The sequence below is a fragment of the Struthio camelus genome, chromosome Z (genome assembly GCF_040807025.1).
Source record: "Struthio camelus isolate bStrCam1 chromosome Z, bStrCam1.hap1, whole genome shotgun sequence".
In the NCBI taxonomy this organism is placed as follows: Eukaryota; Metazoa; Chordata; class Aves; order Struthioniformes; family Struthionidae; genus Struthio; species Struthio camelus.
In genome coordinates, this window is record NC_090982.1 from 69,577,058 (window position 1) to 69,596,376 (window position 19,319).

Consider the following 19,319-nt stretch of genomic DNA (forward strand, 5'->3'; position numbering starts at 1 on the left):
ACATGGAAAATAAGACATCCGACTTATGTTGGTTACAAAATGCTTGAAAATCTGATTTGGATTTAAATGTATTTTGGGTTAACTTAGTTCTTTTGAGTTTCATTAACTTTGGTCTGTATCGTGGAACTTAAAATTTCACTTCTGACAAGCAGTATGTAGCTAGATTCTAGAGGAAGTTGGTACTTTTGCTACGGTGTTGAACTCTTCCTTATGCCGTATGGTTTATTGTCTCATTGCAAAAAAAAAAAAAAAAAAAAAAAATTGAAATCATTATTGCATTCCAGTGAATTTCTTCAAGGACAGTTATTTTGCAAACAATATAAGAAATTTAGGTTGCACATTACATGGACTTAAAAAAAGTGTAACACAGTCGTTTTCAACCTGAGGTTTGTTTTTTTTTTTTTCCTCTGCCACTACTTTCTGTAATATCTCAGAAGTATTTTCATCTTGCAGTAGGCCACAATTTGTTCATTCTGTTTAAAATCATGGCAGAGGTAAACAACAAAATCCTCACTAGTGCCATTTTCTTATTAGTCCAGATATTAGCATGGGCTTCAAAAAAACAAAAAAAAACCCCAAAAACAACAACAAAAAAGAAGAATAAAAAAAAACCCCGAGAAGATTGACAGCTGATACTAAACGCCATAGAAATTATAGGGTGCATACTGTGTCTCTTGTTATGTATATTTGCTTTCTCCAACTTAAAAGTCCTAGAGGCATATTCTGGAAAGTCATGCTGAACCAACATATCTTTTTAGTATCACTTTTGCATATTTTGTCACATAATAACCATTAAGAATTAAGTCAGTATAGGGAAAGCATAAACCTGGACATGTAAGTGTGAGATTTTACCATGTCATTCTGAATTTTTTTAGTCAGTAAGGTGGGATGTTTTTGAGGCTGTTGAGAAAACTGATCCTGAAAGCTCTGTTTCCTACGTGACATCAGTGGGGGCTCTTGCATTCGTTTCAGGATTAGCTCTATTATATTTTTTTTGCAAGGACCTGCCAAAGCAGGTACAGGGCAAGCTAGCTTCCTTCCTGTCTCTTGGGTATTCCCCTTCCTCCCATGATACAGAAACTTTCAATTAAGCTGTCCCATTAGCTGTTTGGTATAAAGGAGAAAATATCTTCATGGTCATTGCATCTCCTTCAAGTTTTGGTAATCTCTCACCAAGTATCTTTTGCTATCCAATATGAAACACATGCTCCCCCAAAATCTGTTTCATGTCTTCATTCTTTCGTATGTTTTTCCAGGACAGTCAGTCCAGCCCAGATGGTATCCTTATAAAGAAAAATCCCCTAGTCATGTGGTACTCCGCTTCCCTAAAGGTACAGTCTAGCTGAGCTCCCATTCAGAGTTACCACTGCTAGTCTGAGATAAGTTTCTCAATGTTTTATACTTCTGTTGTTAACATTTACCAAGCCTTTGCCAAGCATTCATCCCAGTAACATTTCCCCTACCTTCAAATATGCTTGTCAGCCAACACAGATTTATCTTCAGAGAAAGAGAAGTGCGAGGTAATCTCTTTAGGTGAGTTATATATACAGTCATTATGCGTGGACTAAGGTACACAGCCTTCTATGGAACAGTATTCTTATTTTTTTTCTCTCCATCCACCTCTGTATGTAAAATTGTTTTCCTCTTGTATCTGTGGCTTTCTTTACCCTAAACAGGTGGATGAAGGTGTGATCATGTATGAGCACTTACATGCTGAGGCAGCTGACTGGAGTGCAGAGGATTTCTTTACTTTTACTGTCTCCTCTCCACCATCAGCCCTGGACCTCCAGGTGTTCCATATTGCCATTTCATATGGAATTACCAGGCATGATCGCAACAGTCGTCTTCTAGCAAACACAGGTGAAGATGCTGTGCTCTTTGAGCCTCCTAATCGCTTTGGATCTCTCTGGTTGCCAGTGAACAAATATAAAAAACTGAAGGATATTTTTTCTTCAGTAACAGATGACCAGAATACTTTTAGCACAGAGTATAGTGTAGGTAGTAGCTTGGAAAACTGCATCTTTAAAAATGGTATTAACTACTTATGTTTGATCCTTGCTACTGCTGTAGTGGTTATCCTCCATTTTGCTATAATAGTAGGGATAATGAACGCACCATCTGGAGCTGCGAGATATTTATATTTCTTTAATCCTGCTGTATGCATCCATAGAAAATCTAGGCTCTTATATTTAAATCTGTATTTACAAATAGTGGTAATATATTTCTAGCCATGACACATGGAAGTCAAAGATACCATGAAAGAGAAACATCGGATTTCACAGTTTCTTTTCTGAGCATCATCTGTATTTGAAATGCCTATCTAATTTCTGAAACATTGCATCTATAAAATTTTTAAAATTCTAATTTCCTTTCTGCTAGGTGCCATTGTCCGGGAAGGAGGTAGAGTCTTAATCAACAGAACAAATTTAGATGCTTCAAATCTATTGATTAAGTTACCTGAGGTCCAGCGCTCCATGTATGAAATCTGGTATCAAGTTGTATCTTTACCCCAGTGTGGCATGATTATTGTTGGGGAAAGAAACGTTACCAAAGAGAAACCTAACTTCTCCCAATACATACTGAACAAATTTGGAATTGTGTATGTACATGACAATTCTGAATCCCTTACTGACAATTTCACTTTTGCTGTTTGGTTAAACCTAAAGAGCAAATCTGCTGCAAAGCCCCATGGCGAAGTTTTAGAAGAGATGTTTAATATCACTGTTGTTCCAGTGAATGACCAAGCTCCAGAACTGAAGACTAAAAGGCTGCACTTGAAAGTCCTGCAGGGAGATGTGTCAGTGCTCGGGTCAGAGAATCTGCAAGTTGAAGACCTAGATAACCCACCAGCTGAGCTCAAATACACTGTTATTAGCAATCCCAATAATGGTTATTTAGCAATGAAGAGCAATCTCAGTGTCTCCATACAGGATTTCACACAAGCTGATGTCGACAGTGGCAGAGTTTGGTTTGTACAGGATGGAAGTTCATCCTCTGGGGTGTTTTATTTCAGTGTGACTGATGGTAAACATCGCCCTTTGTACAAGCTTTTCAGTCTTGAAGTCATACCAATTGCTCTTGTCCTGGTCAATCTTACCAATGTTGCACTTCCACAAGGCCAGACATCTGTCACTATTACTAATGTTCATCTATCTGCCATCACAAATGGAAAAAGCGCTAGCATCACGTATGAAATAACTCAGCCCCTCAAGTATGGGCACCTGGTGATTGGAAATAAGCAGGTTACTAAATTTGAGCAGGCAGATTTGTACTCGGGAAGGCTGTCTTACCACCTGACAAATCTCACTGCGTTCAAAGAAGTGTTGGAGTTTATGCTGTTCACTACAGAAGGTAATTTAACAGGACAAGTGCTGAACATCACGGTGAAGCCTTTAGTACAAGTTGCTCCTGACAAGCAAATTTCAAATCAAGCAGTTTATAAATTCAGAAGTAGTGACCTGGATGCTTCTCAGCTAGCTAATTTGACAAACAGTAATCCTACATTTGAAGTGATAGTGCCCCCATATCATGGAAGAATCGTAAAGAGGAGGCTCATGGACGATGCAGTATTTGAAGATATTCAGACATTCACCCAGAGTGACATTGATAGAGGTGTTGTGCTCCTAGACATAGATACAAATATGACAGGTGTTGATCTTTTAAATGACTCATTCACTTTTATGCTCAGGGCAGATGATGTGCAGCCTGCTGTCGGCTGTTTTCAGTACTCCATAGTGCCATACGATCCACTGCTTGTGCAGGGTTTTACAACTGAAGTGCCTTTCTTAACCAGCACAACTACTTTAAAAATTCTCACTACCTCAAAGGATGAGGCACCTGTTTCCTCCCACAATGAAGAACGTACAGTAGCAGCATGGAAGACTGCACCAACCGTGTGGCAAGGCCAGAATCGCTGGGGAGATCTACATGAGGAAGGGCTGCTGCTTAATCTGGCAGTGGCAACAAGTGGGTTTACAGGGGCTGAGAGCACAATCCAAGCCAATGCCAGGAGTCCCAGAAGGCAACCAAGTGAAAGCAGCAACCCTTGGTACATCATTATCCCCCTGGTCTTGGTGTCTGTGTTACTCATTATTGCTGTTATTTCTGTGTGTGTTTTGTTAATGTGTCACAAAAAAGAGAAGGCAAAACCACTTGTCAAAAATGAAATGGATGCAGTGCTTGGTAGTCCAGGTCATGGTCTGGAACGGAGCCTGGCGGTACCCACTGTTACAGTGACCCCTCTGCTGAAGGGGGTTGAGAGAAGTACAGCCGCAATGTTCACGCCAGTAAGGCATGAGCAGCTGCTTCCTGCAGGGGTTTCTCCAACTGTAAAACAGTCTTTGCAAAGCAGCTGGTTAAACCTTGATCCTGAAATGATCCAGTACTGTCGAAAAACAAACCCAACTTTGAAGCGCAATCAATATTGGGTGTAGTTGGTGGGCAGTTTGGGTCATGTAGATGTAGAAGGGAAAGGAGAGTATATCTTATTAACATATGGCTTATTCTTTATTGTGCTTATTTATTATTGGTCAAATGATGCACTGTTTGTTAGATGAAATCCAAATAACTGTGAAATCAAAAAATAAAATCCTATTGATTACAGTGGCCTTAAAATCAGATTTCTAATTGTTACTTGAGCAAATTTCCTATTGAATGCAGTGCAGAATTTGACCCCATAGATTTTAAGTGTACCCTGTGTATGCAGTATTTTTTTATTTCCCTTGAACAGGGATAAAGTAGAATGTTCCATCATGGACTATATATTTTTAATATAATTACTTTTTTTGAAGAACTAAATTTGCTATAAAGGTCTTTTATTCTGTCCTGAAGCAGCACTTGTACTTTAAAAACTTGCCACTGTTTTTATAATCAATTGCCAGGGTGCTAATCTCAAAAATACCATTTGACCTTAAAGACTGTTCAAAGACCAGAACTAAAGAAACAAAGCTGTGATTATTTTGACAGGTTATTCATATGGGTCACTGAACTGGAAATCAATGCAATAATACTACAGTAATGACAGATAAAGGATTCTGGTAAAAACTGTTACTGTGAGTTGTTGTTTGTTTTTTCTGAGGATTTTTTTTCCACGTTTATTGTTGAACTCTAGCCTGTAATGTCTGCAGACTGGTAAAATGCATCCATGACCTCTAATCCACATGGCACAAAAGTGTGTATCTGCTAGTCAGGCTGTCTGCTGAATTATCTTTAGGCTTAGTTTATGTCTGGAAGTACCAAATTTCCTGCTGCTGACTAAGGGCTAGATTCTGCCTTCAGTGAAGCAAACACAGCTCTCTCTGGAGTCTGGGAGTTCAAGCAGATGACAGTAGAACTGAGTCCTCCTCTGCGTGCTAGCGTGTATTGTGGAACTACTGATGGAAACAATCCTGCGAGAAGGTAAATGCTCTGTTCTGAAGTCACTCCATTTACCCTGAATGTCGGAGAACTCTGATCATGTGTGGCTTACACGCTACGACGAGTACTGCTACTCTAATTTTAGCTCTGTTGGTAAAATGTGCAATAATTTCTCTGTAAGGGGAATGCTTTTGTGTGTATGGAAATCCAAGCTCAGTAGCAATGTGTAGTCTCCTCTTAAGGTTCAGGCTTTCCTCCACTGAAGACAACAGCAAAATTCTTGTTGACTTTAGAGGGAATTAATTGACTTCAGGGGAACGGTGCTGTGATCATAAGTCTCTTACTAAACAGTGAGTTCTGATCTATTTTTGTGCTTTGCTTCTACTGTTTCCAATTACCTTTTCTGTAAAAACATTGCGCTTGGGGTCACGATGCCACAGTACTGCTCTCAGTGAACACTGGAACAACATTTTTGTTTGAGCCCAAGTACTGCTATTTTCACTCTTATAGAAAGGATGTATGTGCCTCAGCATCCTCGGTGCTATTCATTTCACAGTACTTTGTCCTGGGTAATTACTTTTGTTATTGGTAATATTAGCTGTGGTTTTGCTATTCATTAACTTCAGTTATAGGGAATTTTCACCAGTGAGGATGGCCAGCTGAAGTCTCTGCTTATTGCTTTGTCTTTGGAACTAAATTCAGGAGCAGTGAGGGCAGTTTTACTAACCTTTTCCATCTCTGCCACGGTCAGCCTTAGTTGTGGTGTGTTTTGAAGCAATGCATTGCTCAGAGCCCATTTCCAGGAAAGAGTTCAGTGTCAGTGTCAAATATTCAGGCCACATCTTCAACTGATAAGAGTTAGTGGAGTACTAGTGACTAAAGATGTGAACCCTTTATATCCTCAGACTAACATGTATTTGAACCGTAATGCACAATTTTTATTTGCCTATCATTATCGTTTTTCCCTCATGCCAGTGTGAGCATGCTTGAACTCGTCTGGCACCATCGTAGTAAAATGCTGGGATGTTCCAGTGTCCCAGACGAGCTGTTGCAGACCTGAATTACAGATCTTTGCTTTCCCAGAGAAAATCTTTGGAACTCTGTTGTTAGAAACCGCAGCCAGAAGGGTGGTGCTGCCAGCCATAGCAGGGACAGTCCAGTGTCCTTTGCGCAGGCACAGTTTTACATTTCTTGCAGTTTCCTGGGACACTTTCTCCTAGCGCCAAGCAAACACAGCTTCCCCCAGAGCCCAGCTGTCAGCAGAGGATTCACTACATCCTGCCTCTGATGCCTTCTAGCTGGAGCAGAAAACTGATCCCTTCACACCTCCTGCAAGACTCGCTACAAGGAGTAAAGAGTTATAACCCAACACTTTCCTGATGCTTGGAGAGGCTTGTCTCGCATTTCCCTACCTCTGTGACCTTCCTGTCAACAGCAAAAGAGATGTTATACTTCGGTACCTCCATGAGACCGAGTTATATGCCACCGAACTAGTGCCAAAACGTTGCAATACTGAAACCTGCTGGAGTCTGGTAACAAAATCCCCAGTGAGGACCCCTGATAGATTGAATAGAAAATGTGGAAGTGAGACGTGTGCTTAATGAGACTTTGCTAAACAAACATAGTTATAAATTATGACAGGTAAAGTTTAGCTGTTTGGTGTGCATTGGCTGTGGAACATAGCACTGCTCTAATATTGATGGTGGTAAAAAGTAAAATCAGGACATAATCTTGAGTGAGTCAAAACGCCAGCAATGCAATTAGAACTAAATGGACATACCTGTACACTCTGAGCAAGAAATCATACATTAAAAATACAGTGAAAGCAATAATTCTACAGAATTAGTGCTGGCTTTTGCTGATTCAAATATAGTGGACTGAACTTGCTCTGCTTTCAAAATACTTTTGACTGACAGATTTTCATTTCAAGTAGATCAGGCATAATTGAATTGTATTTTGAGTGCTGTTCTCATTTTTTGAAGTGTTGAATTTTTTGTTTTTTAATAAAAACAATCTAAATAGCCTAATTCATCTATGAAGTATGTCTGCATTTGGTCTTCTCCCTCAGTTTGTGCTGCTGTGATATAATTGTTTGTACCAAAATACCTGCTGTCTTGTAGGAACGTTCTGGTGAGAACCATATATGGAAAAGTATGTTATATCAGTGATTACTGCGTTTCATATAAAATGCAGAGGTGGAATTGTAATTGATAACTTATGATGGATTTTGCTTTAATATCCTGTCCTGAATTCCCATTAAAAAGATCTGATCACCTTAATCTGAGCTCTCCCTGTTGACATTACAGAGTAATAGTTTCTGGCACAGGAAGGTTCATCTTGTTCTTACGTAGGTATTTCTACATATGAGACGAATAGTTTTTCTGAGGTATCCATCTCTTTTTGTTGACCTTGGTTAGTCTGAGCGAGCCAGCTCAGTTCCTTTAACTTTTAGATAGCTAATACTAGGTGAGATGAGATTCCTCTTGGGTTTCACAAATAACAACCAATATAGAAAATCCCCAAGAAAACAAACATTTTGTACTTAGGGATTTTCAGCGTGATTCCAGGAACAAACGTAGTTTATGATCAGGATCTGGTTTGAATTTTCGGTTGTTTCACTTAACCTTGCAGGTGTGTGTTTTATTTCAGAAAGAAGAGGTTTTTGAAGGATTCCTTTTCTTACCAAATGCAGCTCAAACCTGCAGCATGAGAGTGCCTTGAAAACATATCTAGAAACAATAAAATGTTTTGTTTATAAACAACACACTAATATTTGTGTGTTTTCTTTAAAGACTATCTATCAAGTACTGCAGTGGAGAAACATAGCAGATTCCGGTTGCCAATAAAAGTGTTCTTCCTGGTTTTCTGATGTTTATTTTTTAAATTACACATGTGCAGAGATCACTGTTGTGCTATGCCTAGCATCGTGCCTCTAACATGGTGTGTGTGGCCAGAACAGGGGAGAGAGAAGATCTCAGCATGTGGCCACCTGACTGTGCCCAACACTTCTGTCAGTGTAACATCAAGATAAATGCATATATTTGGACATGCTCACACAGCAGTGCTCTGAGTTTCAGTAAGTTTTCCGGTTGCTTCACTGCATACGCCCAGAAGAGTATAGAATTTCACGTTCTTAAGTGTTAATACCTTAGCACGGTTTTGTTGTCAAAAAACAAAAAACAAAAACCTGATTTTTTTGCATCTCTGAAGTTTGTTTGGTTTTTATTCTCAGTCAAAAAGTGCAGTCCTTCCAGCCTCAGGACCTCCCTAAAACTGACTGTATTTTCTTTCCATGCAAAGTGTTTGCATTAGCTGTCTGACAGCATACGTGTGTGTGCCACAGCTAAGCTGCTAGTGCGGTGGAGGTGCTTCCAATTGAGCAGGCAGTGGAGCAAGCCTCTCGTTACCTTTCAGCCATTTGAATCTGTGATGCTGAATTGCTAAGTTGCTTTAATATATTATGTGCCCATTGACCAAGCAGGTACTGTAAAAACAGCTACTGGAAAAAGCAGTCTGCCTTACAGAATTAATTGGTGCGGCTCTCGCTTGTCTGATTCTCTGGGGAAAATAGTATGTGAGGGGATGAGCCCTCTGCTGTCACTGTGATGGGCCTGGCTTCAGCAGTGGAGCTTCTGTCGTTCTGTGCCAGTGCTATAAATCAGAAAATGCAGATTGGTCTGCGTTAAAAGTCATTCCGTATACTCTTGATTATGAAAAAGGAGAAGAGGCTTAAAATTGTTAAAATAACCTTTTCCCCAGTTTTTTTTTAATGAAAAAATTCTTCATTGTACATTGATATGATATTAAATTTAATTTACACTAAAAATGCCCCTCAAGTGTGAGAATATCGTAATAAGAGGTTGTTATCCAATTATCACACCAAGTTCTTTGTTTGATCTGATCTTGATTTTTCTTTGATCAAAAGTTAGATGCAATTTTTTTGCAATTGTTTCCATAACTTGAGATTAAGATAATTTTTCTTGAAATGTCCGAAATCCTTGTGGCACAGTGTAACAGCTTCCAGGTGCTGTGACTCAGCATCTTTACTGTCAAGGCCCAAATACCAGAAGTCTGTGTCGGCAGCAGCAACGTGCGGTGTCTGGGCAGTGTTTCCCCCTCTCCTGCCCCAACCCAACAAACATGCGCTTGTTCTTCGTGCAACTCAGAGAAGGTTTTTGGGGGAGGAAAGAAAATGGGACAGAAATGGTCATAAACCTTTTCTGTTTTTCTTTGTATTAAAATATTTATAAGACCCACCTGCAAGTAGCACTGCCGTAGCCTGCTAAGACCTGCAGAGCCAAAGTCAGCAGTGGATCTACTTCACTGTTACCAGCCTCCAGCCTGCTTGCATCGGTTTTTTTCAGATCAGTCCTTGTGATGTTATGTTGAAGTACACTCTGTGAATATTTTTAAACAGGCTGAAAATTGTCCTGGCAAATTCAATGGAAACTCTATTAATTTATCTTGTAATTGCTGCCAGAGCTTGCATACCCCAAACGCAGTCCCAGAACAAAGTGTTCCTGCATCGCAACTGGTGAAATCCATAGTCCACAGTGAGGCTGTCGGGGTGAACTGCTTTTCTTACCTGCTGGTTTCCCCTTTTTTAGTCTTCCTCTTGTTTATGTCTGTGGTAATCCTTTATACCTGCTGGTAACCTAGAGATTAAGTTGTTTGCAAGCTGAGGTTTTAGCTGAACCGCATTCTCATGGCCTCACAGTGAGAGGCATTAGGTCTCAACTTCATGGGGAAAAATGAAGATGGAGGAGACTAAGTGTGGGTACGGCACCTTGCTGAGTGTCAGAACGTTCTGAAAGAGCACGGGAAGCAGATTAGATTAAATACGTGCAATTTATAGCATATAACTGATAAAACTGATTTACTCCAACTAATACACAGTACAACTTTATTTTGTGTAGCAGCTTTTATGTATGGTACATGAAAACACACTGCGAGTGAAATACCACAATTCCAGAGATAATTAAAAATAATCAGAAGAAGCATGAGTATACATTTCAACTAAAATATAAATAAGATTGAATAAGGAAGGCAGAAAAATACAGGAGGATGGTTTCAGACCTGTGAAGATGCTGGGGAAGCTCCTTTGTCAGCAGGGAGTGCTGGGGAAGGGATCAGCTAGGAGGCAAGGGAGGGCAGGAGGACGGGGTAGAGACAAGCTCTGTGAGGTAGATGGGAATTTTTTTGAAAAAAAGGGAGAATCACTTGGAACGAGATCATAGGCTTGTTTGAAAGACCAAGGTGAAGTGCTGGGCTGTGTCTGTGAGAAGCAGGCTACAATACTGTGCACCACTTGGTGAGCTCTCCCCACTGCTGGGGAAAAGGGCAGAGGAAGAATCAAAATAACAAGAAGTTTTCTTGTCATTAGAGGAAGGATTGTGCTTGGGGGAGATGGCAAGATTTAGAAGCTCAGTTTGCTTTGCTTCTGCATCCCTCTGCAGCTGACAGATTTAGTAGAAGTAAATCTGCTACGGCATGAACGTTATGAATGTTGACTGACAAAGGTATCTATCAAGAAATCCATTTGCGGAGCTTCATCAGGCTGGATCACTGAACACTGAAATTCTTCCTTATATAACCATCACCCAGTCTGGCTGAGCTGAGTTGCCCAGGGTGTAACTCCGATGTTCAAGCCTGTTGGCATGAATTTTGCCTTAAAAGAGAGCTGCAATGTTCCTAGTGTCTTGCTCAAAGTGCAGAAAGGAGCAGAGTGCCAGAGGTTTTGACTGATGGTAATCGTAATTAATGATTAATGGCAAATGTGGTTAGCTGCAAACAGTGAAAGGCATTTGTAAGTAAGGCAACAGAGGTCCTGATTTCGGGCACTAAGCTACTTTTAACACAGATAAAGATCAGCCTGAGCTCAATCCTTGAGAGAAATGAAAGTAGCTTGAGGACTGTTCTCATTTACACATGGCTGCGCAAAACACTGTTAAAAGGCAGCTCTAGCAGGAAGATTAGACCAGGTGTAGGAGTAAGCAGGAGTGGTATGAATCAGCTATGAGAACAACTCCTTACTTCGTAGCATGTCGTAACCAAACTGGATTATCTGTCTGAGGTCCTGTGTGTGGGTAGGAACGGTTCAACATAGGCGTCAGTGAGACGAGTTAGCTGTTGTCCCTGCCTAACTCACCTTGCTCCTGGTTGTAGGACTTTGGTTCATTTAGTCTCCTCTGCTGTGCTAATTCCTGGGACTCTGAGATGTCTGCTTGGTGGCCCTTGGTTCTCAGTGTGGGATCTGGGCTCCGAAAACCAGAGGGACCTCTGTGCATGCCCCTGGAGCCAGCACAGTGAGCAGTAACTGCTGACCATATCCGAGCTGTGGCCTGCTCTGATCTGAATCCACAAGTTACAGTTAACACATTATACCCCATTGCATTTCTTTGGTTCCCCACTCGGTGATGCCACAGCTTGGGAAACCGGGCTGCTGTGCACTGTTCCTGGCTCAAAGCAGTCATTTAGTGGCTATTTTTGTGTCACATCAGGCTCTTCCACAAACTAAGGGTAGAGCCTTTGCTCTGTTATGCATTTCTGCACATCTGGGAGGTGCTCGCCTGCACCACGGTCAGCACAGTTGCAGAAGAAGGTAATCTCTCTGAGGCTCTGTTGAGCAGCAGAGACCAGTGCATCCCCATCCCTGGTAGGGCTTGCGGTACTGGGGCCTCACATGGGAGGGCTTCTGCTGGTTTCACTGGTTCCCCACTTCCACGCTACTGGGAAATTCTCAGACAACAGCTGTGACCAAAGTGCAATACTTTGACAAGAAACCTAGACACATCCAGTTCCTGCTTTAGTGCTTTAACTTCTATTTTTTTAACACTTTTTTCTTTTTTTTTTTTTTTTTCATTTCAGGGAAGGTCTAGCACCAACCAAGGAGAAGAATATATCTAAGTACATGTCTAAATCAGAGCCTCTGCTGGGAGAAATTGCAATGCTTCAGTTTCAAGCAATGCACAACCTACTAAGCATCAGAGCTACAATCTATCCAAGAGGGCTCCAAGTACAGGCGCCCAGCCAGCTTTGCCCCATTTCCTCACTGCTGTTTTGCATCATTGTTAGCTGTGAGTGCTGTCAGCTTCTTCAAACAATGCTGAATGGTTAGGAGATTTATTGCTATTAGGAAACTTACATGATTTACTGTTGACTATTCACAAAGTCACCAAAATGTTTCTTTTGTTTATAGGAAACTTCAATGAGAAGCAGTTTCAACACATAGATTTTTGGAACAAAAAGTTTCTAATGCTTCAAATGATTGAAAGACTATGTAACTGTCACTGTAGAGCTCTTATAAGTGGCAAGAATATTTCAAGGAATAGCATGTCTGCTTGTTGGCAACTTCTCCAACTTGTAGTGCTCTAGGGGGAAAAAAACCCAACAATCATACTACATATGGTTAACTGTGTTTGCCATTAAAATAGTTTAAAATAAGTAGCAAGATGTTTTGCCCGATCTTCTTCACGCTCTTTTCTGATGATATGAGACACAGATCTGTTTCTTTCTTAGCTACTGATATCATAAATCAAAGATATCAAAACTGAGGAAGCCAGTTGTTTGTGTGGCCTGCGCAGAATCTTCTGTGGCAATGAGAGTCATTCTCTAGACAGTGGAAAGCAGCTGTGTCTGCCAGTGTGCTTTGGGTACTGTGCAGAAATCATCCCACTGGTTACACTGTGAGCACATGCTTAAGAAATACCAAAGGTGGCTTGAATGAGCATCTCATACATCTATTTTATTTTCATGTTTACAGTTTCTATGCAGCAACGGAAGTTGTTGTTTTTCTATTAAGAGTTGTTTATATTTACAAAGTACTTTACTCCACTGAGCTCAACTTTTTGTCTCCCGCTAGCATGGGTGACACAAGTGACTAATAGCTTCCATAGCAGCATGTGATTAGGAATGAAGGAGATGCCTGACTCAAAGTGTCCGCAGTTTGCCTTTGAAGACTCCCCAGACACAGGAAATGGCATGGTTTCTCATTCTTTTGGGACAGACACACAGGACTCCTGCATCCTTTGAAAATAATGCACGTGTCTGAAACACACACACACAGTTCAGAGAGATCTGTCCTGGAGGATGCAATAGTAGCAAACGCTGTTTGCACTTGGAGTCTTCTGGTCGTGTGAAATGTGGCACATCAGCCACAGCCATTGATAAAGAATGATTTAGTGAACTCATTCACCCAGAGGTAAATCACAAGATGGCTTTATGCATCACCATGCCTGCTTGCTCTCTGATACAGATATGCCATTAGCATTCACAAAACTCTTTGCACTTCTCTGTGATTCTCATACCTGGAGTACTTGCAATGCCAGGTGCTGCTGGTCGAGGCTGTAATCAGAGTGGCCACTCTTGGGGCTTCCTCGAGACTTACCCTCTCTGCAGTCATGGGGAGGGACCTCAGGACTGGCAATTGAGGGTAGCATATGAGCTGAAGTTTTCATCATTTTGCTGAATTTAACCATTAGTGTAGCTGTAACAATTAGGCTAGAGAGCAGTAGCCTGTCCCCAAATCTCTTAATAGTTGTATTCCTACCACTGGGCATATATATACCGCAATTGCTGAAGAGCAAGGAAAGGCTTGGCGCCTTGCTCTAGCCTACACCCTGACTGGGTTTTTAAGCTATGTGTTTCCTAGCCACTTTGTTTGTGACCCCGCATGCTTGGGAAGGAGGAGAGGGCAGCATGCCGTGTATATTTCTATGCATTCAGTGGTTGAGGCATTCGTATAATATTGGGGATATTCTACTTTAAACCTTCTTCCTCTCTCTGAGAAAGATGCCTCCCACTCCCTGGAGAGAGCCCAAAGCTGTGAGCTCTAGTTGTTTTTTGCAAAAAAAAATCAAACATGCCAAGAGACACACTAGACCATAATTTAGGGGGCTCTCCAGAGAACCAGGGTCAACACTATGATGCATCAGGCATCAGAGAGATCTAAGTGATCTCCTGCTTTGTGAGTGAGTGCTCTGCCCCTCCCACTAGTGGGTGTAAAGAGCAAGGGAAAGAGTACTCCCCTGCACAGGAACCTTCTGGGTTTTCTGGGGAAAATGATGGGGCTGGTTTAGCTGTTACCTGAGTCACTGCCAGAGGAGTGCTGGGAGGGAGTTCAGGGCTGGGAACGCACCGAGTAGAGCCGGGCACTGTCTGGCAGCTGGGAAACAGCCTCTCGTTGGCAGTGCAAGCCTTGCTCTTTCCTACTGGGTCGCTCAGGCAGCTCCACGCGCTTTTCACTGGCTACTATGAAAACCTTTTTTAGCTATGTACTGATCCTTGGTACTGTACGGATGAGCCTGTGCATCTAACTCACTGGCTTGCAATTTTTATTTTTAATTTTTTGTATAAAGTCACTGACTCCCAGTGTGATGTTGTCTGACCATTCAAATCCTCTTTGACAAAGGCATTATATATGGTTTTTTTTCTCCAGGGAACTGCCCTTAGATGTTAATAACATGGGTTTTTTCCCCCATTGTTTTGCAGCTTTTAGTATTTTTTTTTCAGATAAATAGTCTCACAGAAGTCATATCACGTATTTTTTTGCAGTCTAAGGCAAAGCAATTTTTCTGACATTTTACTGTCACACAGCAGTTACCCAACAGATATGTTTTCCCAGTGCTTCCTCAACAATGCTTCCTTTGTTTTCAAGTTTTAATGAGTTATATTCATCTGTGTCTGCTTCTGTCTTGACAAGTTGTTTTCCTGTTGCTGCTCCAGCTCCTAAGGTTCCTCTAACATCTGATAAAACAGCTCAGCTGGCAGCGGATGTGAATCTACCGCAGTAGATTTTCTTTCTAAGATGTGTTACATCTAGGTGTGTGATACAAAATCACAATGTTTCTTATAATCCATGCGGGTTTTGAGCTGCCTTGGAACAACTTTATAAGAAGATATTTTGGCTGATTTTTTTTTTTTTTTAAACCCAGGACATAGCCTTCACAGAACACTGCCTGAACTTGCTACAGAACTAACTTTTATTAAGGGCCGGCTTTATGCAGCTAGATATAATAATAAAAAGCTGCTGAGTTCTACTTCGGAACCTCTTATGATTTACCATCGTATTCTTGAGGTCAGAGCGTTCCAAAACCTGGTTCTGTATTAATCTGAAAGTGTTACGAACAGCTGCATCTGCCCAAGTTACAAATAGATTAGAAGCACAGAGTGAGAAAAAAAGGCCCTATCAAGTATAATGAGGACGACAGTTAATAGGAAGCTAATAAGAAATTTAGTAGTTCAAATACCTCATGCACACCCCACAGCTGCCTCTTACCTACGCTAACCATTGTGGGAGGTGATGACACCATGCACCAGGACAAGATGGCACTAGATGGCATTCGTATAATGCCCTTATCTCTTCACTGGTTTGAGTTTTGTGGCATCTCGTGGAGTTTTTTTTATTTCCCAGCTGTGCTGATGCTCCTGATTGTTGTATAATATCTAACTAAAAGCACTGTGCCTGAAAGTCATCCATGAGTCTCCTTTTCTTGGCCTCAGTCTCCTGAAAAGAGAGACTTCTTTAAAAGGAATCAGGCAAAGGTGTTGAGCAGTGGGATGAGCAAAGTTTAGTTTCCCAAGAATTTATGTTTTACAGGCCTTAGCTCTGCTCTTCCTAGGTTCACCTTCAACTCTTTCCCATGTTATCTTATATAGAAAATTTGCAGAACGTCCTGTGGCTGATGCAGTACTACACGAATGCTGACAGACCAGCCAAAATGCGCACACACACCGGCCACATGGCTGCTGCCTCCTCAAACAGAGAACACGCTGTGTTGGACCTGTCTTTCACTCAGCAGGACATACTAAATTGGGCTTCTCTCTCCTATTCAGCTGCCAATTTTCAATGACCTTGTAAGAACTTAGTATCTCTGAGACCTTCACACCTTTTTCAAACTGGGTTAAAGTTGGTTGTGGTTCTGAAATTGGAGTGAGATAGGCAGATGACATAGTTGCACAGGGGTTTGTTCCACTAGAAAACCAGGCTAACAAGGAAGAAGAACAATTTAGAGTTCAAAGAAGTTTTCAGCATTGCATGTATTGAAAGCCTGAGATGTGTATATCAGCTACACAGAAGCAATCTGATAAAATGAAGTGTTGTAGACAGCTGAAGAATGAGGAATCATGTTTTAAAGCATGTGTTAAGATCGCCAAAAATAAACACTGTTACCACGCCATTACAATTTCTCCCTCATCCCTTTCCTGTGATATGTTTAGTTTTAGGTTGTTTTTCTTTTTCCTTTTGACCCACTTTTCCCTTTGCTGTTCTTCTGTAGTAACATGAGACTGGACTTCTGAAAAACCTGCAGAAAAGTTCATACAGGACACAACTACATCTGAGGGGAAAAAATGTAAAACAAAGTGGAGTTTACCTCCTAGAAAGCGGTGACCCTGAGCAGGAACTACAGGTGACTATAGATGACAGGGGAAAACCAGTTCAACCTGGTCTGCAATGCCATGCTTGAGATCAAAGCAGAAGATAATCCTTCGCCCTATAAACAGAGGAATGCTGAAACAGCTTAAGGAATAAGTATCATCTCAGTACTGCATTAATGGGAGCAAAAAAGAACAGATTTTTCAGCACTGATGTCTATGTTTGGAAAAGTAGTTAAAGTAGGAAAGGATCCTAAAATAGAATGATTTGGAGAGGTGCAATATATTTGAGGAAATCAAGCTTCCCCCTTTTATGAGAAGACTAATAGGCACAATAATTATTATTACGAAAGAATGGCCAAGATCTGACCTGATTATGGTCAAGAAGATTAAAACCATGGAGCAAAAAATTCTGACTGGAGGTGACTTTTTACGAAAAAAATGCAAAATGAACTCTATTAGTTTGAAGTTGACTGTGAAGAAGTTTACAGTCAAAATAACAGGACACATTTCTGAGTAGACAGCTTAGCTATTGCAGAAAACATGCTTAGGAACATTATCATGCTTTTGTTTATTTGGAAGTCTTGAAATTAAGCCTGAATGTCTTTCTTAAATATGCCTTGTAACTCAGACAGGCTTAAACAAAAATAGGCTTAACCAGATTTAAGGTCCTAACATTTTTGAACTCAAGGACTGAGTCAAGCTGTATCAAGCAGAAGTGCCCTGATGAGAAGACAGGTGAAAAGGGAAAGCCAGCAGCCAGGCAGAGGGATCCTACCTACCTCATCTGCTCGGGGAAGGGGACGTGAACGGCCTGGTGCATCTCAGTGCCCGAACACATGGCCCCGCGCATAGCACCCAGCACCACTCCTCCTGGCCTGCACTTTCTCCCATCTCTAGCCTCCGGCTCCAGGGCTGACCAGGACCTGCCTGCCTGAACATAGGGACTTCGGAGGTGGCAGAAGGAAAGCGCAGAGTGGGAAGGGTGGCCGGTCTCTAACACTTGCTTAGGCTTTTGTTAACTAATACTTTTATTGGAAGAGTCAGGTAACCCTTTGAAGGCAGCCAGCTGCGTGTGTAAAGCCCAGCAAGGATGGTCAGCACAGTGCAGGGCTTTGAGAGCCCAGGTACTCTCCTACTGCACTACGTGGAGGCACGTAGTGCTTTACCATTTCTAAATCAAAGAAATTGATATTCAGTTTCAAAAGGAAATGACACTAGAATTCGTTCCTGGATGAACTTATTACATTGCCTTAAAGAGTAAGGCAAGGAAACATCTATAACATTGGAGGAAAATGTTATAGCTGTTTTGTACTGTATTTACATGGTATGTATGCAGCTCACGCTCTCGACAACAGAGAAAAGCACACTTTGTTTCTCACTTCAGGTTCAAATTCCTAAAACGTTTACAATAAGCCACCATCTGGCTGCTGTTTGGTGCATTAGATGAAATAAGCACGATAGTCCTGAACTGTGTAGCCATAGAACAGGTGTCCGTATCATAGGAAATTACCAGAATAATTGGTAAAGAGGCCAGAATCTCTGGGGGATATGCAGTCTAAGTAACCTTTCCATAATGAACGGAGTTAATTTAATTTTTTAGGCCATTAAACTGTGGAGGGCTTCTGTTTGATTTTTTTTTCTTTGCAAACAAAAATGTCTTGAGAGTCCCTAAAGTATTGCCATATTTCTAATATCGAGCCTCACATCATGGGTGCTGCGTGCCTGTCCTGAAATTCTTACTCTGGAAGGGAGATAAATGCACTCGTCAAATAAAAGGAGGCAAAATAAAAATAAAGACAAACTGATACCTATTTAAAAACTACTATTTTTAATTGCAGTAGTTAAACCGATAGAGTGAAAACAATGCAAACTACTCAATAGCAGTAAAAGAGGATGAGCCTCTTTCCCAGAATAAAAACGCTCGGTATCTTAGTAAGCATGATATGTCAGCAAAGTAAATCAAATCAGCTTTTGAGAAGATCTTTTAGCATTAAAATCCCAAATTAACAACAAAAATTATTTTTAGTAAAACAGATGTGTAGAGGGTTTTTCTACTTCTTTCTCTGAGTGAAATTTAAAGTAGATCGAGTAATTCAGTAGTTTTCTGCCATTTAGAGTAGTAGATGTTAATCCCATTCCCACGGAAGCCCATTTGCAGTTTAATTAGAAAGATAAGGGACTCCAAATGGGGTGTTTCTCAACACGCTGCAACATTTGGATTACAATGGTAATGGCAAGACCTGCATATTTTAATGTACATATTCAAAGCAGAATATTTTATACATGGCAGGCTTATAGCAAACGTAAGAATCTTGAGTTTATTAATATCCTGAAAATATTTTGAATGTGACCTTTAGCTTTCAAATGTTGGACGTAGACTAGATTTCCTCCCTCAGCTTCAGAGTGAATAATGACTGCGTACTTGTGGTTATTTCTGCTGGAGATCTCTCAGTAGTGAAACCTTCTCTTTTCGTTACCCAGAAATTAGTGATGGTCACCTGCTTTCACAGGAATGTATGAGCCTCTATCACATTCATACTTACTTACGTCCTTTTTAAACAGAAAGGAAGTATCATATGAACTAGAAA

The 19,319-nt window shown here is 40.9% G+C and overlaps 1 protein-coding gene across 3 annotated transcripts in view; it reads left to right on the forward strand.

Annotated features, from left to right (window-relative positions):
* LOC138064554 (chondroitin sulfate proteoglycan 4-like) overlaps positions 1–7,998 on the forward strand; it is a 36,984-nt gene extending 28,986 nt beyond the window's left edge. For 2 of the 3 annotated variants that reach the window (XM_068927692.1, XM_068927694.1), the window contains 3 exons: positions 1,257–1,331; positions 1,677–1,860; positions 2,380–7,998. In XM_068927692.1, the coding sequence (XP_068783793.1) occupies positions 1,257–1,331; positions 1,677–1,860; positions 2,380–4,433 (2,313 nt within the window). In that variant the 3' untranslated portion in view covers positions 4,434–7,998. The remainder of the gene's footprint in view (positions 1–1,256; positions 1,332–1,676; positions 1,861–2,379) is intronic. The other variant, XM_068927693.1, reaches the window with a different exon arrangement.
* Positions 7,999–19,319: the final 11,321 nt, after the last annotated feature.